Source organism: Apodemus sylvaticus, chromosome 9 (assembly GCF_947179515.1).
Source record: "Apodemus sylvaticus chromosome 9, mApoSyl1.1, whole genome shotgun sequence".
NCBI classification, from domain to species: Eukaryota; Metazoa; Chordata; class Mammalia; order Rodentia; family Muridae; genus Apodemus; species Apodemus sylvaticus.
This window is the reverse complement of record NC_067480.1, coordinates 53,637,551-53,663,828: the sequence shown is the minus strand read 5'-3', so window position 1 is coordinate 53,663,828 and position 26,278 is coordinate 53,637,551. Positions and strand designations below refer to the sequence as shown.

Sequence of the window (26,278 nt, the reverse complement as noted above, 5' to 3'; positions counted from 1 at the left end):
TAAAATCCTTATTTAAATTTTTCTCGTTATAACAACGTTCTCTTTTTTTTTTTTTTTAACTTTTTATTTCCCCAAATCAAAATTCAATTCAGGCCCATTGCATTTTTTTGTTTTGTTTTGTTTTGTTGTTGTTGTTGTTGTTGTTTTGAGAAAGAATCTCATGTAGAAATATAGCCCAAGCTGGCTCCAAACTCATTGTTGTAGCCAAGGGTGACCTTGAACTTCTGATCCTCCTGTTTCTGTCTCCCAAGTGCTGGAATGACAGTTACTCTGGGTACATCAGGTTCCAGGCCAGTTTCTTATGACATCAGTGTCAGTGTGTTCCATGGGAAGTGATGCTAACCTGTGCTAGGCCAGAGGCGGTGTATGCCAGATTTCTCCACAGTGTGAAAATACTTCTGTCAGGTGTGGTGGCTCATACCTTTAAATCCAGCACTCAGGAGGCAGGTAGGTGGATCTCTATGACTTCCAGGACAACCAAGACTATGGAGAGAGACTCTGCCTCAGGACTGGGAAAAGTACTTCTTTTTGTAATTTTCTGAGACTGTGTATGAAGCCAGCTTTTATGTCTAAAGGGAAGGGTTGGGTCAGAGTAAAATAAAGGTCACTGTCTCTGAAGGACAAAGCCAGGCTTTTGGAGGTGTGGTCCTAGGTTCTGTCTTCCTAGGACAGAGACTGCTGGGTCTGAGAGGAGGAGAGAATGGAGATGAAGGGTAAGAGGTGTTCTCTGGAGTTTTCTTTATCAGTCCAGTGATGGGGGGGGGGGGGGGGAGTTGACCCTCCTTACCAAAGTGCTCACTCTACATTCACAGATCAACCACCTACAAATCAAAAGTATTTGGGGGGGAAATCAACTGTACTAAACACCCCCCCTTTGGGGGACTTTCCCCAAACAGTACAATAGAACAATTATGTGCATAGCATTTACACTGTATCCGCTATTATGAGGACCCTAGAAACAACTATACAACGGAGTGCATGTGGTTATAAGTAAATGCTGTGCCACTTTATAGAAGAAACTTAAGCATCCAAGAATATGTGTGTCCACAGTCTATCCTGGAGTCAATTGGGAGCTGTATCTTATACCCTGTGTACCTTGAAAGGGAATATGATCGTTGGCTTTGTCTAAAACAAACAACTGCTTTATCAGAAATCTGTATCTAGCTGGATGTTGTAGCACAGGCCTGTGATTCTAGCATTTGGGAGACTGAGGCAGAGAGACCAGGCTGCACAATATTGTCTCAAAAGAGAATAAAATTGTATCATACTCAAACTCCCCAGAGCCCTAATACTCAGAGCCTTCACCCTGGGGGGTTTACAGCCCCTCAGTCCTGTTCCCATCTCTGGGTCCCATCTATAAGATGACAGGAACAGGTATCACTTCTCCATTCCTCCCCACTCTGGGCATTTCCTCAAAGGAAAGGCTCCTGTTCTAGCTAAGAGCAGTGCCACTAGGTTGCTCCCTACTCCTTAGCAGGCCTGGGAAAGAAGAGCAAAGCTAAAACCAAGGTGAGTCATCATGCCGAGCACCAGTAGCTATCAACCAAGCCAGGAAAGATGCATTCTGATCTCCCTGATTCAAAGGTTTTCCATTCGTGATTTTTCCAATTTTGCTTTTAGAAGATGGTGATATCCTGGCCCAGAGCATGAATCAACGCCTGGGTCTCCTACCCCCAATTAATGGAAAGAAAAGTCCAGAGATCCAGAGAGACATGGACAGAACCAGGACATCAGGCTTCGACAGTCCTTCAGGTTGCCCAAATGAGAGGGCATCGCCAATAGGACCAGGTAATCATTCTGGGGTGCATGGAAACTCTACCCCCATTGTCTATCCTATTAGCTTCTCTGTGGCTCCAGTACAGGGCTACCGGGCAGCCTTGAGCTAGCTCCCCACTGAGAAGGGGAAATGGTGGTATTTTCCAACTAAGTTAAGTGAATCAATGTTCAGACATCCCCTGAAGGTTTGCTGCACTAATACACACCAACAGCTGTTTCCCCCTTCCAGCAGCCGTGGGTGATGACTGGCCTCCCTGAACTAACTCCTAAGGTGCACATCGCTGGGTCTGTAGACATACTTAACACCACTCCAAGCCCAAACCCTCCATGGACCCAGGAACCAGTAGACCTTGCAGTAGACGTCCCCCTTAGCCAAGGGAAGGCATTCTGCAGCCCAGGGCAGAACTATAAAGCCTGTTCACAGGAGGGGAAAAATGCTGCATTCCTATTGGAAGATGAGGCAGGGCAAGCCATGTCCTCTGTAAGTGAGCCCCACTTAGACGCTGGCAGGCAACACTGCAAGCACAGTGCAGTAGCAGCTGACACAAGGACTTTGAACTGTAGGCAGTTCAGGAAGCAAAAGTTGTTAAGAACCTCAAGAAAGCTGCCATGCTGGGAACTGACAGGCAACTGTCAAAGTGCAGCCGGGGACTGCAGGGCTGGCTCAGCAGTTAAAAGCATCTGCTCTTTCCAAGGACTCCCGTTCTGCTCCCAGCGCAAGTTGGCTCAGAATCACCTGTTAAGACTCCAGTTCCAGGGTATCTAATGCCCTCTTCTGGCCTCCCTGGTCACTGGGCATGTACATAGTGCATATGCACATATTCATACAAACAAACACTCATGCACATAAAAATAATAAATCTTAATATAGTTTTAAAATGCAGCCCATTCACTGTTCCTCTTCCCTCAGAGCCTTGAGCCACTTCCTCCTCTGGGGAGCACCACTTGAAGGAGCTAGCAAGCGAGGAAGAGACAGGTTAAGCAAAGCAAGAGGCATCTCTGCTCACAGCACAGCTCGTCCTCAGGAGACAGCAGATAGACTCCTTTCCCTACTTGGAAACAGGCTGCCGCTATTTAAGTCAATCTCTCTCTCCCTGCCCCCATCTCTCTCCACTTCCATCTCTCATTCCGTCCCCAAAGCATGTGTGGCTAAATTCTTGTAAGCACAAATTAAATATTTAAGTCAATAACTTCATTCCATATTTGCAGCTTCTCCACTTAGGGCTGAGGTAGTCGAAATCACATCCCTTCCTTCCCACTCCTCTCCTTCTGCCCCGATGTGTTTGAGCTTTTTCTCTCAGATTCGTCCCCCTACACATGATACAAAGGGCCCAAGTTTGACTAGTGCCCCTTCTCCAACAAGGGCCATCCTGGCGGTGAGTAGCCCTGGACAAACCACGGCACACAAACACACACAATCTTGGGTCATCTCATAAAGGCAAATGTGATTAGACTGGAATGGCTCAGCCAGGACTGAGACAGGAAGTCTCAAGTATATATCCTGGGGCAGGGGGGGAGGGTTGTGTGTGTGCATGTGTGTGAGAGAGTGCGTGTCTGCTCATGAATCTCAAAGTTGTAATGGTATATGTATCTGTCCATGTAAGCATGTCTTAGCACATGTCTAAGATGAATTCAAGCCTGTGACAGTGCATGATTCCGTGCACGTGGGCCATTGTTTGTATGTGATATGTATTTAAGCTTGTATGCCTGTGTGTGAGAGGCTGTGTATATTATTAGTCTTTTGAGAATATGCACATATATGCATGTGTGTATCTTTATGTAAATTTATGTCTGTAAGTGAATTGGGTGTGTGCCCCTCGGCATCCTCTCCAGCTGGAGGCCTGCCTTACTACTGTAGTTTTACTGCAAATGTAAAAGTAATACAATGTGCGCTACATTCAAGCCTCTGTCCCTGGTTTCTGTCCCAGACCTAAAACTGCATGGAATTTCCAGATAGAAGTGTCTCTTCTTACTGGTGAAAAGCCTCTTTGGTAATGATGGAGTTTATGCTAATGAAGTCACATGTGCTCAGAGAGGGCTCAGTGGGTCCCAGTGCTCACCCTGTGCATGTTGTCGCCTGGCCGTCAGGCCTTGTTCCTTATATCAGCTTAGGAAACCTAAGTGTCTGTGAGCTCTGTGAGAGTCCTAAGAAAGTATCAGACTCAAGGAGGGACTCATGGGAGCCCACTTTATAGCTGGGTGGCCACATTGGGGACTTGCAGTCCTCAGCTGCAATGGGGACAGCCCTGTGGGTCCCCTAGCGTGAGGACTCCAGATAGCAATGTCAGCATGGAGCACAAATACAGGAGGCCCCACTGTTGTCGGTGACAGGTGTGTCGTGGTGAGAGGAGTGCCTCCACACAGCTGGTCACAGGCCTGCTGTGTGTTGAGACAAACAGAGAAGGAAAACATGTTTTTCTTTCATAGTAAGTTTACATAAACACCTTGAGTTTTTGCAAGTAACCAAGGGACAGACAACTTCCTTGTGTATCCAGGGAGTTCCTGTGCAGCCCCAGCATTTGGTCCTAGTCTTTGATCATACACATGGAATACCTCACAAAGGCCCAGAGGACGAGCAAAGGCAGGAGTCACCAACTCCTGTACCCAGAGACTAGGTTGCACTTAACTGGAAATGGACCCCCCCCCCCCGATGGCTTAGCCCCACCCTCAAAATGCCCATAGCTGCCACTTTCTCCAGACTCTGCCTAGGTATGGTGTAAGTTCATGGAAGGCCCCCTTTCTCCATCTCATCCTGACCCCCCAGAGGACAAGGCATGGACGATAGAGCCATCTCTGCATAGTGCCTCTGTACTCTGGAAAGCGCAGGGCACACCAGCATATCCAGCGCTCACCTGGGCTTAGGGGAGCTCAGCCAGGCTCAGCCTCCCTCACTTGCACTGGGGCTAATGCTGCCCACGTATGTCCTTGTTTTCCAGAAGACTCCGGAGATCTGACACTGAAACACATCTTGCGGAGTCTAGATGGTAAAAACGTCTGCCTGACCCTCCCAGGGTTCATGGGAACAGAGGTGCTTCCACTGGGACAAGGTAAGGTGAAACACTCTGGGTCAGCCTCGTTTTCAGAGGGGGAGGCTTTACCTTCAGCTACCAAAGGTTCCCAGCAGCAGCGGAGACATCATTAAAAACAGACATGAAACAACCAGGTTTTCCTGCTCCCTGACACAGAGGTTCCTCTGTGGTCCAGACACAATAACCCTATGTTCGAGGAACAAGTTCCCTCTTGCCACAACATCTGGAGACAGGAGATGCAGAGGAATAGCTTGGAAGAAATCTAGTGTGCCAGGCCGGTGCCTTGATCAGGATGATAAAGCCCTTTTGGTATTTGCCCAAACTAAACACTGCCTTTTCTCTTCTTTCCAACCACGCTCCTGAGGTGGAGGTGGCTAATTGGTAATCCAATCAGGCATCCTTGTTATGTGAGTTGGTTCACTGCTATGAGTCACCTGGCTCCTGATAGACAGACAGCAAGGCAGTTTCCAAAACCCCTTCTGGCACGGGAACGTTTTTTTGGAAAAGAGCTGCTGGCTCTGGACAGTAGCCATTTTGCAAAGGAAAACAGAACTAAAGTCAGAGGGTGATGAGTATCAACCACCCAGAACCCATGAGGATGTGCTCTCGCAAGCCGTGCAGCCAGCAAGCCCCTTGATGACGAAGGTGGAAAGCCCCGCGGATTGGTTATGTCACAACTGGCTTAATGAGAAGGGCCTGGATTCGGGGCCAGATTTCCATAGCCCTGGATGGGCCTCTGTGTGGACTGATGATGTTTCCTGTGTCCATGTTTCCTCACCCTAAATGACAAGATATACAGAGGGGTGCAGGGGGAGAGGGAGAAGGAGAGAGACATCCCTTGACTGAATTTTATAGCCTGCATTTAGTGCTGTTAGTTCCATCCACTATAGGGATTTCTGGGGAGGATGATACATTTGCTTCTAAATCCAGCATCACCATTTGGGTTATACCAGAAGATGGATTTTTTAATTATCTTGGGTCTGAATCTGTTGGAGCAGCAGTGAGACAGTTGGAAGGACTCGGTGGTTCAGCTGGTAGGCCGGCAGGGAAGCAAAGGGACAGTCACCTGCCACACATTGATCCATGCTGCTCCTGAAGAAGTAGTTTCTTTTTGGATGATGCAGAAGCAAGTACCAGAAACAGGAATAATAGTTAAGTACTAAGTTTGTCGTGTATATAATGATCCAGACACTTCATGGTCTCCAGCACGCATCACAGTTATCAACACATGTAAGTGGTCACTGAAACAGAGGTCAGACACTGGAATGGACTTAGGTAGAGTGCCTGGTACACACCAGGTCCTGAGTTTGAGTCCCAGCAGAACCCCCACCCTCCAAATATCAGAGAGAGAGAGAGAGAGGAATTAAAACTTAGGTTAAATCAATGGAGAGTTGCCCACATCTCCCCATCCCAAGAATGACACATGCAATCCCACTTGCTTCTCAAATTCAAAAACATTCATTGTGCTGAAGGAGTCAGCTAGGCATTCTCTCCTGCTTTCCCTTAGAACAGTTGCTCAATCTTCAGTCTTGATGGTGATTCAATGGTGCCTTAGAAAGTAAGGAAAAATCTTACTCACATCTTCCTCTTCCTACAATGATCCAAAAAACAGGTTTTCCTACGAGGCCCTATTAATTGAAGTGCATTTTTTGAAATTGTACTCATTTATATTTTATGTGTATGGGTATGTTTTGCCTGCATTCATATCTATGCACCATGAGCATGCAGTGCCCACGGAGGCCAAAAGAGGGCATCATATCCTCTATTACTGGAGCTTCAGCGACTTATAAGCAAGTAGTAGGTGGCAAGTTCGAGCCCAGGTCCTCTGGAAGAGCAGTCAGTACTTTTAACTACTGAGCCATCTCTTCAGAATACCTGAAGGGAATTTTTGTTGTTGTTTTATTTTGAAAATAGTTTGTGGATTTGGGGGGCTTTGATCGTTTGATCTTTGGTTTGATCTGACAGACAGTATATTCAAAACCCCTCTCCCCTTTACAAAGGGCGTGCTCTACCACAACAGACTCTGAGATTCATCATTTAAATTTTATTCTACTTACTTATATTAGTTTTGGTGCTAGGAATGGAACCCAGGGCCTCCCACACACTAGGCAAGTGGTCCACCCTAAGCTACATCCCAGCCTCGGGTAGCCATTTCCACCCCCACTTCTGTGTTGTCTCCCATACATTCCAGCTCCAGTGATTCCCCCCACCAGATCTGGCCCAAATATTCAGCTTCCAGTCTTTTCTCCAGGCCTTTTTCCAAGTCATCCCCCAAGTATTTAGACAAGCGCTAAGTTCATCTTTTCTAGGACATTTTGCTGAATAACTTTACCTCCTCCTGGACAACTGCCTAGATGTAATCTCACCCCTTTCCTCTCTCTCCACCCCACCTTTGTGATTTTGGATCTATCTGCATCTGTTTTCAGTTTGGTTCCCTAATATATGAGTCCTAGGAAGCCCTTCTCTTTATCATATGTCCAAGAAATGCGTGTTGATTGACTGAATACCCCAGGTGCCACACAGAAGAGTTCTTTGGGGAGCATTGCTTGAGTTGGGTTTTTTTTTTAATATTAAAAAAAATTCTTAAGTAAAAGAGGGAATATGATCTGTCTGATCTTTCTGAAACTTTAAGGCTCTGTCAACAACTATTTGGAAATAAATTCTTAGGCAATTAGATCATGATAGTTTGCTTTCAAGCAGCAGAGAGAGATGAATATAACCTTTAGAAGAAGAAGAGGGGGGAAAGATGTGAAGACTGGAGCTGGGTTCTGAGCCTCTCACTCATGTCGGGCTATTGCAACACTCTTAGAATTCAAAGGCTTGCAAAGGGAAAAGTTGGCTTGGGAAAGCCCAAGTCAAGCATTGGCCATGCTCTCTGAATCACTAATTCCTGATACAAATCCTCAACTATTCTCATCCCAGTGCCAGCAGTACACATTTCCTCTCAGGAGTTTGTCTAGTCACAAGCTTTGCGCTGAAAAATATTCAAAGATGTCTGTGCCAAGCATTGAGGCTGGGACTTCAGGTTCCATATAGATTTGAATTTCCAATCTCTTTCAGACTTCTCAGTTACCATTCAGCCTTGTCCTAAATGGATTTTAACCCAAAGTGTTTCTCCGTCGCTCTTTGGTTTGTTTTACTTTTGCTGTTTTATTTTGTCATTTACCTAGCATCCTTACCCCAGCAACACTTTCTGGGGTGTTGGTTTGAACACATGTGCACAAATTACTTGATAAATCTCACTTCAAAAGGACATGGTGGCTGATGTCTAATCAGCACCGATGTGGACCGAAGTGAGGGTTATGGCTTTAGAGACAGGGTCTGTCTTAGCCCAGTGTCTGTTGCCATAACAGAAGATGAGATAATGAGTGATTTGTAAAGAATAGAGACCTATTTTGAATTCTGGTTCTAGAGACTAAGGAATCACAGCAGCAGCAACAGCAGCCACATGTGCTGTGGGGAAATGACATTAAAACAAAGGAAAAGTACAATGGATGCAAGTTTGTAACCTTAGTTCTAAGAACCCACTCTTACAAGAACTGCTGTCATCTCGTGAGAGTGAGAATACCCTCATCCCCTCAAAAATTAGCCCACCCTAGGGGAGCACTACTCCCTATCACTCTGTGAAGGCAAAAGCCCAAACACCCTCTGAGGTCATCATTCTTCAGTTCTTTGGCACAGCAGAGATCAAATTTCAGCATCCGTAGGACATTTTGTACAAGGATGTTTTTTGGTTTGGTTTGTTGGTTGCTTTGGGTTTTGAAGACAGGTTTCTTTGTGTAGCCCTGGCTGTCCTGGAACTCACTCTGTGTGTAGGCCAAGCTGGCCTTGAACTCGGAGACCTACCTGCCTCTGCATCTACCTGCTGGGATTAAAGGTGTGCACCACCGCCAGGCAGGAGGAGTTTTTGTTGTTACTTTGATTTGGTCTCATTGTCATTCGGGCTGGTTTGGAATTCAGAAGGTCCTTCTGCCTCACCTTCTCAAAGGCCAGCACCCAGCTAGGCCTCCTCCCTGACATTGTGACAGTGATGGCTCTTACCTGAACCCCAGATCCATGGCACTCCCAGCTTCCCACCCCAAATTCGTGAGAGATAAAGTTTTATTGATTCAGTTCACTCATGTGAGGATAATTTATGTTGCAATAACAGATAACTCATTTCCTCTGTTGAGCCTGGGTTGGGCACAGGGGTCTTAAGGTGTTGGTGGATGTTCCTCAGAGCATGTTTTCCTTGAGTAGCTTATCTCTTAGCAGCTGTCGTTATAAAGACAGTGCCTAGAAATGTATGGAAGGCCTTTCAGTAGTGGTATGAGGACAGACAAAGGGCCCTGGATTAAAGGCCCACCATCTTGAGTCTTCCGACCAGCTCTTCCCACCTGTGGCTTTGGCAATCAGGGACAAACAGTTATTTCAGTCCTTTGAGCCTCAACCTCTTCAGAGAAAAAGAAGAGCTGGTTTGACATCCTGTCCTCCAGCACCTGTCCTATGGGACACCAGAGCCTGGGAAGGGTATGGACAGCCCACAAAAAGGAAGAGTTTCGAGGGCCAATTTGGTCGAATGCATTTGGAAACAAGTAGACTAGAGTTAAGCAAATTCCTGTTGTAGAAGCATGTGATCACTGAATGACTTTTGGTTTTTTAGCAAAGCGTCATATGGAGCTAAATCATTTTCTGAAGCATCCTTTAGAAAATGCTAAGTCAATGGTTTCTAGGGTGCCACCACCCCCTACCTCTCCCTCCACCCCGCCTCCCATGGTGTCTGTTTCTACATAAGCCCAGTCCCCCGGGGGTCACGCTCAGTGGGCTGGTTCTGCTCTCTAACCCAAAACACACACGGTCATAGCATTCACTAGGGTCTGACTGCTCATTTCCCATCTTTAAAACTCAGTTCTGAATCACACAATCCACAGAACATCCACCTCTGAGAGGAGAGGAAGGCAAGAAGGAGGCCCATGTGGTAATAATTCACATTGTTCCTCTTGCCCAATCAGTGTTTGCTAATGACCCGTATGAAATAATGTTGGCAGATGTTATCAGTTTTACTGAACTCAGATCAAAAGTGTCTGAATAAAGGAAAACATGGCAAGATATGGTTGTTGGGCCTCCAGCATTCCAGTAGTGTAGAAGCTAGAAGTCTAAAAACTACATTTCCCAGGTAACACTTGCAGCAAAAAAGTTGAATGTGTATTGTACTTTGCCTGTTAACCCTGATCCCCTGAGATTTTGAGGGTGGAAGCGAGGCAGACATTTAAATTTGGGACTGTTGATGTTGGCAACAAGCTCCTGCAGACAACATATTGAAAGGCAATGTCTTAGGGTTTTATTGTTGTGAAGAGGCGACCCATGACCTTGGCAACTCTGTTGTTTTCTTGTTTTGGTTTTTTTGAGACAGGATTGTCCTGTGTCCCTCTGTAGACTCAGAGATCTACCTGCCTCTGCCTCAGAGTGCAGGGATTAAAGGCGTGTGCTGCCACCACCAGGCTGATCAAGGCAACTCTTATATAGGAAAATACTTAGTTGGGGCTGGCTTACAGTTCAGAGGTTTAGTCTGTTGTTACTTATGGCGCCATGCGGGTGCTGGAGAGGTAGCTGACAGTTCTACTTCTGGACCCACAGGCAGCAGAAAGAAAGAGAGCCCTGGGGCCCGGCTTCAGCTTCTAAACCCTCAAAGCCCCCTGGTGACACACTTCCTCCCACAAGGCCACACCAATTCCACCAGGCCACACCTCCAATAATGCTGCTCCCTGTGAGTCTGTGGAGACCATTTTTATTCCGACTACCACGGGTAGTTTCAACCAGTTTGTAGCCTCGTTTCTTCCCAGTATACCCGAGTGGTCTGTGCTGTAGAGAGAACCCTAGCTGATTCTTACAGTTCTTGCAGGACTACAAGGGATTCCCATCAGCTTCAGTGGGCGCTGAACTAAACCCGGTTTGTCTCACGAGCCTCAGCGTCGAAGGCTCCAGAAGGGGCAGATGTATAGTAGTCTGTTTGGGTTTCAGAAGGAAGCTGGCTCCTTTTCGCTCACTATCAAGAAACCAGTAAGACCTTCACAGCCCTCACTGACCATCCTCAATGACTAGCATCAAAAGTTGCTCCAGACACCGAGGTCTCTCCTGCCTTTCTCTCTCTCTTTTTCTTTTTTCTGATTTTCTTTTTCAGCAGAGTCTTAGTACAAGGCAGGCCCTGAACACTAGATTCTTCTACCTCAGCTGGGATCATAGCCCGGAGTCACCATACCTGGCTGCTTCCTTTCCTTTGGCGATGGCCTCTTAAGATTTCTATGATAGTTGGTTCCATCTTTCTGTAATCCCCTTCCACTCAAAACAGAAAAAAAAAAAAAAAAAAAAAAAAAACTCAAAGAGAAACTTTATTTTTTTTTCTTCTGAACCTGCTAAAAATGTTATTTACTGTGGTTTTAAAATATCTTTGTGTAGCCTGAAATGGCCTTAAGCTTACAGCAACCCACCATGTGTTGAGATTACAAATGCACACCACCAGACCTGGCTCAGAAATTCCTTCTTTTTTTTCTCCTCCTCTTCTTCTTCTTCTTCTTCTTCTTCTTCTTCTTCTTCTTCTTCTTCTTCTTCTTCTTCTTCTTCTTCTTCTTCTCCTCCTCCTCCTCCTTCTCCTCCTCTTCCTCCTCCTCCTTCTCTTCCTCCTCCCCCTCTTCTTCTTCCTCTTCCTCCTCCTCCTTTTCCTCATCCTCCTTCTTCTTCTCCTCCTCCTTCTTCTTCCTTTTTAGAATATTTATTTTATACATCTGAGTACACTGTCACTGTCTTCAGATCCCATTATAGATGGTTGTGAGCCACTATGTGGTGGCTGGGAATTGAACTCAGGACCTCTGGAAGAGCAGTCAGTGCTCTTAACTGCTGAGTCATCTCTCCAGCCCAGAAATTCCTTCTTTGAAGAAAAAGCACAGTAAGGGCTAAAACACAATTTCCCTGCGGTTTTTTTAGTTTTGGGTTTGGTTGGTTGGTTGTGTTTTGTTTTGTTTCGCTTTTGCAGATGATAGTACTTGTGTCATTTTTTACAGAGCCTATGAGAGTACAAATTCTGTCTCCCCTGCCTTTTAGGGTTAAAGAGAAATCTGCAGATTACCACCACCAATGTTTATGCAAAGGAAGCGCCCCTCCTGGGGTATCCACAACCAGCCCTTCCCTTCCTAAGATGGCTGGATTGCGTGGTGTCCACACTAGGGTGCTTGAGCCCAGAAAAGCATAGTTTGAAACCCTCTTATTTTAGATTAAGAGAACTGGGAGCTAAAGATAAGTGATTTTTTTCCAGTTATATAACTGCTGTGTGGTAAGTCTGGAGCACAATTTCCTATACCCTGTTAAGTCAAAGTTTTTGAGGCAGGGCCTTGCTATATATCCCAAATTGGCCTTGAACCCGCCATCTTTCTTTCCTTCTCAGTCTCCTGAGTACTGGGATTACAGATGCATAACACATCTGCCTCACTTCCTGATTTCCTAGACTCTTAAAATTTCCATAGGCAAGTTCCTCTAATCTACTTCCAAACATCCCAAAAAACATAGGTAGCCCTTACAGAAAATCATCATAAATATTGGCTAAAACTATAATCACAGAGAGTTCAACTATTCCCAAATGTCCATTCCTCCATTGTTAATAGACATATAGACACCTAACTCACGATCATATTTCCCAGCATGCCTTGCCCCTAGTTCTGGCAGTATGCTTAATGTGAATGGAAATTATGTGTGTGGCTTCCAAGTCAATTATTTCTTCGCTCTCTCTTCTCTTTACCTTTTTACCTTTGCACTTGACTGTGATGGCAAAATAGTTTCAACCACGGGGAAGAAAGCCGTATTCTATGGGATGACAAAGCAATAAATTATAAAGAACCAGGTGCCCAGATAACTTCACTGTTGCAAAGCCACACGGATTTGCCCACTTAACCTCTGGACTCTTATGTGCTAGAGAAATAATAAATGAGTATCTCCAGGACACCACCTTGTTCCAGAGCCCTCCGTCTCCCCCAGTTCCACAACTGTGGACTGCCGTTCTCACTCTGCCAGTTTCCCAGGGATCTGGACCTAGCACTGTGGCTACCACCTAGAGACCTTAGAATCCAGATGGAAAACAGATTCACAAGCAAGTTTGCTGCAAGGCAGAAGGAATCTAGACCCAAGCAACAGGATTCAGGGCTGCTAAGGAAGAAGCACCCGGTTCTAACCTAAGACACTAGGAAGGCGCGTGGAAGGATTCCCGATTGTGCGACCCCTCAAGACATCAGTAGACAGGAGGAAACAGAGTAGTGGGGGATATGCTGCTGGTCCCTGCATGAACAGAGACAAAGAGAGGTAGGAACGCAGAGAGCATGTGACCCAGCATGGGTGGCCTGGGAACCTGGACCACGGATGGGACTAGGGTTTGTGTGCCAGCCAGAGCTGAAATGCTCCTTTTCAGACGACAAGGAATCACAGATGTTTGAGGAAGGACACCATTCAACCCAATGTTTGAGCGTCAGCTTCATGAGGAAACCACAGGGAGGAGGCACAGAGCTCCAGCCACCCTTTACCCAGACAGCGGCCAATGGCACCGGGCAGAGACTCCCCTCTGCCTGAATGTGGGGGTGAAACCAGAGCAACCAGAGACAAGCCTGTTTGTAGTGTCCACAAAATTGGCTACAATTACCCTCTTCTGTTTTTACTTTCAGTTAAGAAATTACCAATGTGGGGCGGGGGCGCTGTATGTCTGGTATATTGTAATTAAGATAAAACAACAATTAAGGCCTGGAGCCCACATGTGCCGGCCCCTGTCACCCCCCAGCAGCACCCACAGGACCACAGTTCCTGTGGCTTCCTTATTTCTAGTCACATTGCCCCTAGTTTAAGAACAAGCAGCCGTGTGCTTGCTGGAGACGCAGTATGGCTGGGGTTTTTTACTGTAGACAAAGGTCTGGGCTTCCTAGCAGTCTACTACTGTGGCGATATCCGAGCATCCTGAGATGCTGGTGAGGAGCACAACAAAAAAAGTGTGTGTGTGTGTGTGTGTGTGTGTGTGTGTGTGTGTGTGTGCCCATACCCTCCCACTCCCACCCCCACAAGGTTTCTCTTTCAGGATTGTTCTAGCCCCCTTTTCCCATTCAACCACCAGACCACTCAATTCTAGGAGGGAAAATTAACATTCATTATGCAATTTATCTCTCTCCTTTTAATCCAGAGTGTCTGTCTCCAAGGTCCCTACTCAATAATTAATGTTTGTTCTCATTTTCCATTCTCCAGAGCATCTATTCTTGAACTGGAGGGTCAACAATTAACACTAATTACGGCTTTTTCCTCCCTCCACCGTTGGCTCTGTGGATTCCAGGTTTGCTTTCTCAGCCTAGGTTCTGGGCGTGCCTGTGACTGCTTGTGTGTGCTTGCACCAGACCACGCACGCACGCACGCACATACGCACGCACACACGAACGCACACACGCACACACGCACGAATGGGAGGCTGCGCTACGCAGCTGTGCAGAACCATGCTGCCCCTTCTTTGGCAAACTCTGGTATTCTTATTGCCACTGATAGATTAATGAAGCAAAATGAATTTTAAAGGGAAGTACTTGGATATGAGTTTGGGTGGGTGATTTACCTGGAAGATGCTCTCTTCAAGCTTAAATCTTCGAAGCTGCTGAGATTTCTTTTACCTTTATTACCCCTACTACTTCCCCCCTGCTCTCCTTCCCTCTCTCCCCCACCTCTGTCTCTTCAATCTCAGGTCTGCGATCCTTATCCTCTTAAGCCATAAAAACAGCATTGTGTAAACTCATTTTCATCTTAGCTAACAAGGGCAGTTACAATTCTAACCCTGGGTGACTCTAGCCGATTGGAAAAAAAGAAATAAAAACCTATGAAAATGTCTGTCTCTAGGGCCAGATTCTCTCTTGTCTGCCCTGGTCCCAACCAGCCTTTGTTTGGAGGCTGTGGCTAGGACTGGGGCTTAGGGTGTCATCCCACACTAGCGCTCCCACCCACCGTACATGGCCAACATGGTGACCAAAGACTCTCTGCTTGCAGTTTCAGCACTGTGAGTCCTGCAGGGCTTCGCCTTTTAAAACCTTGAATAAAATCAGCCTTCTCCTCAATGGCTTTGGAATCCTAGACCAGCCTTCTGTCCACAAGCATCCGCACAGTTTCAAAGCTGTCCGACTCACTGTAAGGCTTGAGTCCAGGCATCCATTGACCTTACACTTCCCCTGTTTTAGGGTAAAGAAAATGGATATTTTTTTCAAGTTTGTCATACTCTTAGTTAAAATTCTTTATTGTTTTTCAGTCTGTGAATCTGTCCGTTCTAATCTCTATTGTAAAGGGGAAGGGCCCAATAACCCTGAAAAGTCAGCTTTTTCTTTAAAAAGTCACCCCGACTTCTTAGTATTAGTCAACTCATGAACATATTATATCACACCTGGACCACCAAAAATACAAAGCCCCCCCCCCCCATATACCAGTAAGTAGAAAATTCCTCTGACGACAGGGGACTGTTGTTCTCCACAGTGGGGCACAGTTCAGCTCGCATCACTACACACTAGGAAGCTATCTGGAAAGCCCTCTGTGGTTCCTGTCTTAACTGGAGAACTGCGGGCAATTCTGCCTCTTCTAAAATTCCTTTCTTGTTTCATTCTCCACAGAGAGATATGCAAACCTTTGTATCTCTTCCTCCACCCACAGACATGGCTGCCTGTTTCAGACCAGGGTGAAGGGGTGATTACACAGAGGCTCTTCTCCTAAAAATAGTCTTTGGTGAAGAGGAAACCATGTGTGGTCTTTCTTGTTCATCTGGGGGAGGCAGCAATGAGTCCTGAGTGGGGGACCTGCTGTATTAACCCCCCCTGGGTGGGGGAACTGCTGTATTACCCCCTGAGTGGGGGACCTGCTGTATTAACCCCCCCTGAGTGGGGGCCCTGCTGTATTACCCCCTTGAGTGGGGGACCTGCTGTATTAACCAACCCTGAGTGGGGGACCTGCTGTATTAACCAACCCTGAGTGGGGGACCTGCTGTATTACCCCCCTGAGTGGGGGACCTGCTGTATTACCCCCCTGAGTGGAGGACCTGCTGTATTAACCCCCTGAGTGGGGGACCTGCTGTATTACCCCCCTGAGTGGGGGCCCTGCTGTATTACCCCCCTGAGTGGGGGACCTGCTGTATTAACCAACCCTGAGTGGGGGACCTGCTGTATTAACCCCCCGTGAGTGGGGGGATGCAGCAGCCCGAAGCTGGGCACAGGGAATAAGAGGGACTGCTTTTCCTGGGGCTTGGACAAGTTGGAGAAAAGACACAGTCATGTCCTCCTCATGGCAAGCTCTGTGAGCAAGAAGCTGACTGGAGGCTGGCCCTGTCTAAGCTATCGATCGCTTGCTATCGCTTGGTCAGAGTCTTCGGTGGGGAGTTTCTGGGTCCGTTTGTTCAACATTTATGTAGAAGTGACCGATACAGCAGTTCTTAAATAGGAGCCCTGTTCTGAAATGATGAAGATAATTAAGGTGATGGTGATGGTGCTAATAATGGCTGTGGCTACAGATTTCCCACTTGCCGAACACCGGGGTCCTCTTTCGTTGTTCTTGTCCTCATGCAGTTCCTCTTCCGGTTTCAGAGCAGGAGAGCTTCACTTACCTTTTCTGGTGCCTGACACCCACTGCACACTCTTGTTTCTAAGGAGACAGACAGACAGACAGACAGAACACCACCCTGAGCCTGGGGATGCTCCCTGAACTGACTGCAGAGAAAAACATAAAGCATCTGTTGTGAGAGCCGTCTGTAGACCTGTCACACAGTTTGGGTTTTTGAGTACTTTGTTTTAATGAAAACTTTTAGATTAAATGGATAGGACTCTAAAAATAGTACATAGTTGACGGGCTTTGCGGGTAATTTATACGCCGGAAAGTCAGTTTCTACTCTTTGAAAGTATCCTTAAAAGTCAGGGACACACTGAGAGGCAATAAAAAATAAAAGCATAATAAAACAGGCCAGGGATGTATTGAATGACAATTTTTTAAAGGCATAATATTTAAAAAAAAAAAAGTCAGGAACAGGCTGTGGGTATGGCTAGCTTGGAAGAATGCTCTCCTAAAGGTAAATAGAGCGCGCATGGGAACAAGGAAACCTTCAGCACAGTCCTTACTGGAGCCTGGGACCTGCTGTTCTAGCAAAAGTGGTGGACACTAGGGAAGAGGCCCACAGAGAGGAGAACTTAACATCTGAAGTCATACACAGATTTTAAGAGAAGGGAATTTCTCTCACAATAAGGTTTAAAACATTAGCTTTTCTTTTGCTGCAGTGATTGAAAGTGTTTATACTTTCATTAGCCAGTAATCCATAACTATTTCTGTTCCATTGTCCTTTGGGACTGAATGTGACTGGAACAGGAGATTGATCCGGGGTGCTCTGTCCTTGAGGGCGCCTTGTCCTCTTGGTCTCTGTCTTTTCTGCTCCTTCCACACACTGCCTGTGGTCTGAGGATATCCCCACTCATTTCTCCACAGTTCCTCACTTGAAAATCAATGTAAGCGCTGACACTGGAACATGTTTCACAAAGGGTATAAGTAAAGTTATTTTATAAGGCACGAAGAAATTGCTCATTCATTCGGCCAACTCCACATGACCATCTGTTAGCAACAAATACCATGCCAGGCACCGTAGTGCAATTGGGAGACAGAGCTATGCCTTAAAGGTGACCACAGCAGCAGTGGAGTGAGTTGGGCCGAGCGCCGATGATATATGGAGGTTGTTGCTTTTGGAAGGAAAGAAAAAAAAACCCATAGCAGGGTTTCTATAGATACGTGTAGGAACTAGTGGGAAAGAAGGATTCCAGAGGAAGAGAGACTTCAGGAGAGTTAGGGAACATAGCAGAACGGGAGAAGTACAAGCAACTTGTCATGCCTGGACGGCAGGGTGCATGGAGGGAGGGGAAGGGAAAGTGAGAAAGGGGCCATCCTGGGCAACCAGAGACAGGATTCCAGGACATGCTTGTGATCTTAGGGCAAGCCTTCACTAGAGGGTTTTGTAAGTCCCTGATATTTAGTGCCACACAATTGAAATTTAAATTCCAGAGTGCAGCTTGGATTCCATTTTAGGCTTGGTACACTGCCATAAGTCTTTGGACTTCTCCATAAAAACAAAAATTATGAACTTTTGAAAGAAGTTTGTATTCCCCAAACCAAAAGCTAGACCCATGAGAGAGACTGAGCTCGGCCTAAGAACTAGACACAAATAAGAGGACTGATATCCCAAATCGGAAGAAAAACACTGCTCTCACATTTGCAAGGCATGTCCATATTTAAATTCTAACTGACTCCTCAGCTGGACCTCCTGGGGCTTTGGCCTGGGACCTTCTCGGGTCCCCAGCAATTGTTTAATATGCCTGTCTCACCCTCCTTCCCAGCCAGAAAGATTTAAAAGGAAAATGCGTGCATAAACAAAGCCTTAAATCTTATTCTAAAATCTGATAATGGCACCACCAACAGGCATCCTGGGTCTCGGTCTCCTGCATTCAACAAACAGACTTGAGATTTATTATACTACTCCATAGGTCATAAGCATCCTGAGTCACATCATATAAAGTATTTTTAGACATTTTTAAGGAAAGGTCAGCTGTGCTGCAGTCTCCTTCCTTTTATAGTTACGCTTACCCTGGGAAGAATTTTTTTTAATAATCTGGAATTTGCATTTGCATTTTCCATTTATGACCAAAACACAAAACCTTGAAGGTATCAGGGCTGACCTGGGGACTTTCTCTTCCTGGTTTCTGCTGGGGCCAGCGAGGCCCTGCACAAAGCTGTTGAAGGCAAAGGCACTCTGAGGGCTGTGTAACAGCAGATATATCACCTGCCTGATGATGAGCCTGCAGGATAGGAAGGAAATTCTATGACGGCAGTCTGGTGATCAAAGGGTGTGCTCTTGAGAAATGGAGTGTGGAAAAAGGCCCTGAACAGATTTCAAGAGGCTCCTGCCAGCACCTCCAACAGCTTCTGCCCTGGTAACCATTTGGCCACTTCGGAGCCTGCAGGGCCAGTGTTTACCAAGGCCAGACATGCACATGAAGAAGGAGCCAGTGGCCCACCTGTCCCGATTGGGCGGCTCCTTGGAGTTAGGTTTCTATTCTGCTCCCAGATGGATCCCATCAGCGTTTCTCCCACTCTGGAAAATAAGCACTCTGAAGCAGTAGGGGTAAATATAATTGTATTTCATTTTTATTTAAAACAGCAATTTGGGAATTAAACATTGTCAACGCAGATTTAAACAGAAGGAAATCTAAAGGCGCCAACTTCCATGCTAAAATCAGGTGCTCTCTCCACCTTCCAAAGTCTGAGTGTTTGGTGAAGAATGCCACAACTAGGAGAAGGCAGAGGGCCTGAGGATAAAATCCGTCTAGGCCGGGTCACCTCCGAATAGCCTGGTTATCTTAGTGAGGAACGCTATCTCCTCACTAAAAGCCGGCAGTTAGATTAATGGGAGCATTTGAAAAACCTGCTCTGTCTTGCTGGCGGGCAGCCAGGGAGTGTGTTTTCTGTTTATCTCTATAGTGGCGGACATGTTCATCCCAGAAAGGCTGTGTGCAGTTTCAAGCAGCCGGGAAGTAGAGCTCAAGTAGTACGAGGTCCTTGGTTGTACACACCAGCTCCAGAAACAGGAAGAAGCCCCCAGCCCCCTTGACAGTCGGTGGCCTGGGTTGTACAAGAGGTAGATCTCCCCTTGTTGCTCTAGAGGGAGTTTTATCACCACCCCCTTCCCCCCACACACACACCCATTGCTTTATCTCACAGGAATGCAGCTGGAGTCTCAGCCTCTCCTTGACAGCGGGACCTCAGTAAATTACCAAGGTCTTGACCCGAGAGATGAGAAGCCCTAAGTGATTTTTCAGTCTCCTATCTAAAGATGTGTTTACATTTCTTGAACTGTGGCTGACTGACTCACTCTCCTGGTGTTGCAAGAACTTCCCTTATGCATCAGGATTTATACATTTCATTTCTGAAAGACCCAGGGTCCTTTCCAAGCCACTATGAAGTGAACCTCATCACAACACAATTCTGCTGGGAGGCTCTGTCCGGAAAGTGTGTCCCAGCCAGGCAGCTGTGACGTGGCAATGCTAAAGGGAGACAGTATAGAGTGGAAGGAAAACAAAAGACACAGCTCAAGACCTCAGGGGTCTGGTTTCAGGTCCAGCTGTTTTAAGGTATACAGAAACCCTGTCTCGGAGCCTCAGTTTCCCCCAGCTAATTTAAACTTAAGATGTGTTTTAAGTTTATGCAGGAGCCATTCTTAAATGAATCAGGAAGGCAACACTAGCTAAGGAAACGCAGAAAAAGATGAGCCTATAAGAGACAGATACCATCTTAGAACCAAAAATGATGAGGAGGGGGCTAGAGAGATGGCTCAGAGGTTAAGAGCACTGGCTGCTCTTCCAGAGGTCTTGAGTTCAAATCCCAGCAACCACATCGTGGCTCACAACCATCTGTAATAAGATCCCTCTTCTGGCACAAAGGCATACATGCGGTTAGAACATTATATACAAAATAATTTAATAAATCTTAAAAAACAAAGAACAATGAGAATTCAGCACATCATGTTGACCCCAGGCTCCGCAGGAAGCCTGGAGTGTTGAGAAGAGGAAGAACAGGTCTCACGGAAGAGACTAAAATCTACATCAACAGAGTCTTATGCGCAGCTAAATTTCCTCCCCTAAATAAATATCTATTCATGAGCATTACCATTGCCCTGCCTTACAGCACCATGGAGTTCGAATCCACAAACTCAATCCTTCCACAAAACTTTACCAGTCGGAAGCTGGGTGTGGTGGTACGGGCCTATAAATTCAGCACTTGGGAGATAAAAGGAGGGTCAGGAATTCAAGGTCATCCTTGGCTACACATTTGAGGCTATACATTGAGTGTGTGCTACATGAGACCCTGTCTCAAAATACCAAGGAGGAGGGTGCGGGGGTGGGGGATGGGGAGGATGGGGAGGTAGGGGGTGGAGGATGGGGGGTGGGGGGTGGGGGGTGGAGAATGTTCAGTGGTTGTCCGGAGCACTTGCTGCTCTTAAGGAGGACCCAAGGTCAGTTCCCAGCACCCACATCAGGTGGCTCACAACTGCCCGTCACTCCAGCTCCAGAAGGATCTGACTCGACCTTCTGCCTCTGTGGGCAGCTGCATCCACAGATACAGACCCTTGAGCATTGGCACAAGCATGTGACATTTTCAAATTAAGTAAATTGTAAAAATATCTCCATCAGTTGCATGGCCAGTTGTGCCTCTGGGGTCTTAGCTGGCACCCCTGTGGTAAGCTGTGGCAGGGACAGTGACGGATATGTGGAGGGTGTCGTCATGCCATGTCCCACAGCTGCAACGGCGTTGTCTGTCTCTGCTGCATCATTTCTTCTATTTGACCTCCACCCCTGAGGAGCGGGGGAAATCTCTAATCTCCCCCCGAAAGCTTTCAGAAGCATCTTCCTATCTCAGCAAAGTGTGATCATAGAAAATTTATAGTCAACAGCATCAGCAGTTTTTCCCCATCAATATTTCCTTTTTAATTTCAGTTTTATCTGAATTCCGATAGCACAAAGAATCTACTTTTGTTCTTTCAAATACCAATCCAAACAAGAAAGTCTAACTTTGAATACAAAGCTTAACCCCACTCAACAAGGTGTTTAGACGCGTCTCCAGAGACTATGGGTGACACCCGGAAATGCCAGAGGTGTGTGCTTATGGCCTTTAATGCACACGAGATGAGCACATGTGGGTATAGTGCTATGAAAGTTCGTGAGACCGAGACCTGACACCCTGATGCCCTTTCTCTCTGACTTTCACCGTAGCAAACACTGGAGCCAGAGCCAGTCTTCATGGGCATCTTTATGAAACCTCCTCACGTTTGGCTCGAGCAGCAGAGAGTCAGGTACAGTATTGACTCTGAATGAGAGCAGAGCTGGGAGTCAAGGCTTGTCTGGGGTTCTTGTCCTAACTTGCCGTGTGACCCCGAGTGAGCCTCTTCATCTCCTTGGGCCTCACTTGTCTCATCAGTAAAATGAGCAGGTAAACTGTACTCACAAGCTTGGAATGTGGATGCTGGTGTGTGTGTGTGTGTGTGTGTGTGTGTGTGTGTGTGTGTGTGTGTGAAGAAGCAAAACAGAATTTTCCCAGCCTCCTGAAAGTCAGGACGAGAATAAGAATACAGACACCGGCAGCCACAAGCCAGAGGGTCACATTTTTCTTTCCAAATCAGGGGATGAAAGAATGATCAAGTTTGTTGCTACTTGTTGGGTTTTAAAGTCATCACGGATAGGAGTTAGGGAGATGGCTCTCTCGATGAAGAGCCTGTCACGGAGGCAAGCAAGGTCTGAGTTCAGATCCCCTGACCCCACATAGACAGCCTGACGGGTACAGTGGCATACATCTGTAATAGACAGCCTGATGGGCGGGTACAGCAGCATACATCTGTAATAGACAGCCTGACAGGTACAGTGGCATACATCTGTAATAGACAGCCTGACAGGTACAGCGGCATACATCTGTAATAGTCAGCCTGATGGGTACAGTGGCATACATCTGTAATAGACAGCCTGACGGGTACAGCAGCATACATCTGTAATAGTCAGCCTGACAGGTACAGTGGCATACATCTGTAATAGACAGCCTGACGGGTACAGCGGCATACATCTGTAATGGTGGCACTGTGGGAGGTGAGCAGGAGACAGGCAGATCCTTGTAGCTCACTGAGCAGCCAGCCTGGCTGAATGGATGAATCCCAGGTTCAGTTAGAAACTGTTTCAAGCCGGGCAGTGGTGGCGCACGCCTGTAATCCCAGCACTCTGGGAGGCAGAGGCAGGCGGATTTCTGAGTTCGAGGCCAGCCTGATCTACAGAGTGAGTTCCAGGACAGCCAGGGCTATACAGAGAAACCCTGTCTCGAAAAAACCAAATCCCAAAACAAAACAAAACAGAACAACAAAAAAAGAAACTGTTTCAAAAAATAACATAGAAAACAATAAAGGAAGGCACCAGATGTCAACCTCTAGCCTCCATGCATGTGCACACACACCCATGAACACACACCACACATATGCACACATACCCATGAGCACATATACCATACATGCACACATAGCCATGAGCATATACACCACATATGCACACACACATGAACACATATACTACACATGCACACACACACGAGCACATATACTACACATACACACACACATGAACACATATACCACACATGCACACACACCCATGAGCACATATACCACACATGCACACACACCCATGAACACATATACCACACATGCGCACACACCCATGAGCACATATACCACACATGCACGCATACCCATGAACACATATACCACACATGCGCACACACCCATGAGCACATATACCACACATAGGCACACAGCTAGGATAATTATGAAGAAGGAAGGTGCTAATTTGGATGGCTTGCGAATATCTAATGTTTCAAGGGCTATGTGCAGACTTATTATAAGTGGGCCTCCATCTGAAGCTCTGAGGGTGACATTCTCTTCAGTCTCAAGTGGAGCTAGTGCGGAATTTCTAGAGCTGAATCCAGGGTCTGGGAACACCTGAGGCAGATGCTCCACCACTGCTCCAGGGGATTCTTAGCTCCCTCACCAGTCAGCCAGCCTGAGGACAAGCTCTGCTTCCTCGCTTATCTCCAACTTCCTGCGGCTTCTGGCCTTTCCTCTCCTCCGCAGCCCTTGCTCACGGTCAGAGCAGAAATAAGTCTGTTTGCACATGTGTTAGAACTGACCTCTCAGGTTAAAACACCAGGCCAGAGTCAGGCCTCCACTGAAGAAAAGCATACCTAGGCCACTTCTCCACTACCGGAGAACCACAGAAACAACACAGACACACACACACAACTATATATATATAGTTGTGTGTGTGTGTGTGTGTGTGTCTGTTGTTTGCCTCCATTAAAGGCACTTCATAAAGGATGTAAAGATATTTATTTATTGGTTTTTTTTGGGGGGGGGGTTGGAGTTGTTTTTTTCGAGACAGGGTTTCTCTCTGTAGCCCTGGCTGTCCTGGAACTCACTCTGTAGACCAGGCTGGCCTCGAACTCAGAAATTTGCCTGCCTCTGCCTCCCAGAGTGCTGGGATTACAGGCATGCGACACCACCACCTGGCTTATTAATTATTTATTTTATATGAGTGAGTTACACAGTAACTGTCTTCAGACATACCAGAAGAGGGCATCAGATCCTTTTAAAGATGGTTGTGAGGCACCATGTGGTTGCTAGGAATTGACCTCAGGACCTCTGGAAGAGTAGTCAGTGCTCTTAACTGCTGAGCCATCTCTCCAGTCCCTGAAGACCTTAAGTAGTAACCATAGCAATAATGACTAGAGAACTATGACTGAGAAAATGCAGTGTACTTTGGAAACCCCATAGCTCCAAAGGCCACACCGAGACCTCCAGAACTCCCCACATGCTCCAAACTCACGCAGTCCTATGACTGACTCTACTGGAGAGAGCTTCAAAGAGTGGCCCAGCCGTGAGCAATTAACTATAGACTAAATTGTGAACTTTGCAGTCAGACTGCACTTGGGTATTAAGCTCCAACCCTGGTTCATCAGCAAGGCCTTGGTGAGCTCACAAACTCTGGGAATACATTGTGCCTCCTTTGCAAAATGGAGAAAGGGTTCCCTTCTGAGCTTCTTGCTTTGTTGGTGTCACCACAGCCTGCCTGCCTGCCTTTGAAAGGAACCAGGAGAGGAGACGCCTTATGAAGAAAAGTCTAGGAGCCCTGCCAGCCCCCAAGCCAAGAAAAATGGGGTACAGAGACTTCCTCTTGCCTCTCTCACCCCTCCCCCTTCTTCTTGAGGCTCAGGGCCTTTTATTAGGTTAATCACTGCGTCGGATTTTAACTACTTCCTCAACCTACTCCACATAAATGACTAATTTTATGTTTACTATAAAGCATCTGGAAAGGATTTAGAAACAAATTTCTGCCCAGCAGACTTCAGTTACCTACTTTGATGGGCCACTGGTCCAACCCGTGGCCTCCCTGCCTCTGCTAGGGCCTTTCTTGCTCTCAAACACAAACCCCAGCTTGCATCAACAGTAGCAGCAGCAGCAATCAAACCCTTCTTTCCTTTCTATTAATCCCTACTGACTCAGCTTCTCCCTCCATCCTTGAGGGTCTGGTCATATAAGCTCACTCACACAAAATAATGTTTGGTTTGTTTTGGTGGTGGTGGTTTGGTTTGGTTTGGTTTGGTTTGGTTTGGTTTGGTTTGGTTTGGTTTGAAATCACAGTGCTACCTGAGAATCCCAAAGGTGGAACCTTTTGGAAACAACAGACCTTTGAGAAGTCACACAGGCCTACACTGGGAAGTATGAGGGAGAGAAAGCAAGCCTGGTATTGCTGTCCCAAGTTCAGCTCTGGGCTCCGGAGGCTGCCCCCGTGCGCCCCCTCCCGGCAGTACCGAAAAACCTCTGCTCTGACTCTTCCGTGGCCGCCTCGCTAAGGCCAGAGCGGAAAGGGTGAGGGGCCCCGCCCCCCAGTGCTGTTTCACTGAGGCACCCCTTCTACACCCAGCCCGAGGTTCCGGGTCTCAGGGCCAAGTCCATCACTGACTTGCCATCAGCAACTCCCTCGGAGTTAGAAGAGGGGATAAGTCAGAGAAACTGGGGGGGGGGGGGGGAAGGAGACACAAGGGGGGCAGCGTGGAGATGAAAAGAGCAAGAAGACAAGCAGACGCGTTTCAACTCCAAGCTCCCATTTCCCCTTTCAAATGAACGGCCTCCCCGCTGTGAGCAGAATCAAGTATTTATGAAGGCATTTTTTGCATATTAATAGCTGCGCATGGATGGAGCCTTGCCAGCTCGTAAGTCCTAAAGGTACGGCGCCCTTTTGAAAATACAGGTCTTTCCAGCTCCTCGTAGAATTTGGTTTTCTCCTTCAGATTTATTTCCCCTTCTGCCTTGTGGGTCCTCCTGGGGCCCTACAACTGATTAAGAGAAATTAGTTCCCGGGCTGCCGTCAGAGCCCAGCACTGCTCTTCCCTCTGCGGGTCGCTGACATCAATCGCAGGCGCAGGCATTTTCTCTTCCCCAGGGCCTCTGGGGAGAGGCTTGAAGTTGGGTGAGGTGCCCCGGCTCCTAGAAAGAATCTTAAAATTGTAAATGAAAGTTTCAGACGGAGATGTTAATACATCTCCGCAGTGAGAGAACAGAAAGAAAGAAAAATATGCAATCATTTCATTAACGTTAATAGTGCTGTCTAGCCTCGGTGGGGATTGCATTTCATTTTTAAAAGGAAAACATAGAGAAGTAGAAACATAAGCAAAAGACATGAAACGATTCATACAAAAATAATAGTAATAGGCAAGAATATGAGCTATAGTTTAGTAGCAGGGCTTGACTACCATAGGCAAAGCCCTGGGCCTGATACGGAACACTCATGTATACACACACACACACACACACACACACACACATACACACT

The 26,278-nt window shown here is 46.8% G+C and overlaps 1 protein-coding gene across 4 annotated transcripts in view; it reads left to right on the top strand.

The window, feature by feature from the left end:
* Window positions 1–26,278, top strand: part of Kiaa2012 (KIAA2012 ortholog) — a 113,498-nt gene that overhangs the window by 38,601 nt on the left and 48,619 nt on the right. For 2 of the 4 annotated variants that reach the window (XM_052192979.1, XM_052192978.1), the window contains 3 exons: window positions 1,621–1,788; window positions 4,713–4,823; window positions 21,626–21,705. In XM_052192979.1, the coding sequence (XP_052048939.1) occupies window positions 1,621–1,788; window positions 4,713–4,823; window positions 21,626–21,705 (359 nt within the window). The remainder of the gene's footprint in view (window positions 1–1,620; window positions 1,789–4,712; window positions 4,824–21,625; window positions 21,706–26,278) is intronic. The other 2 variants (XM_052192981.1, XM_052192980.1) reach the window with 1 other exon arrangement.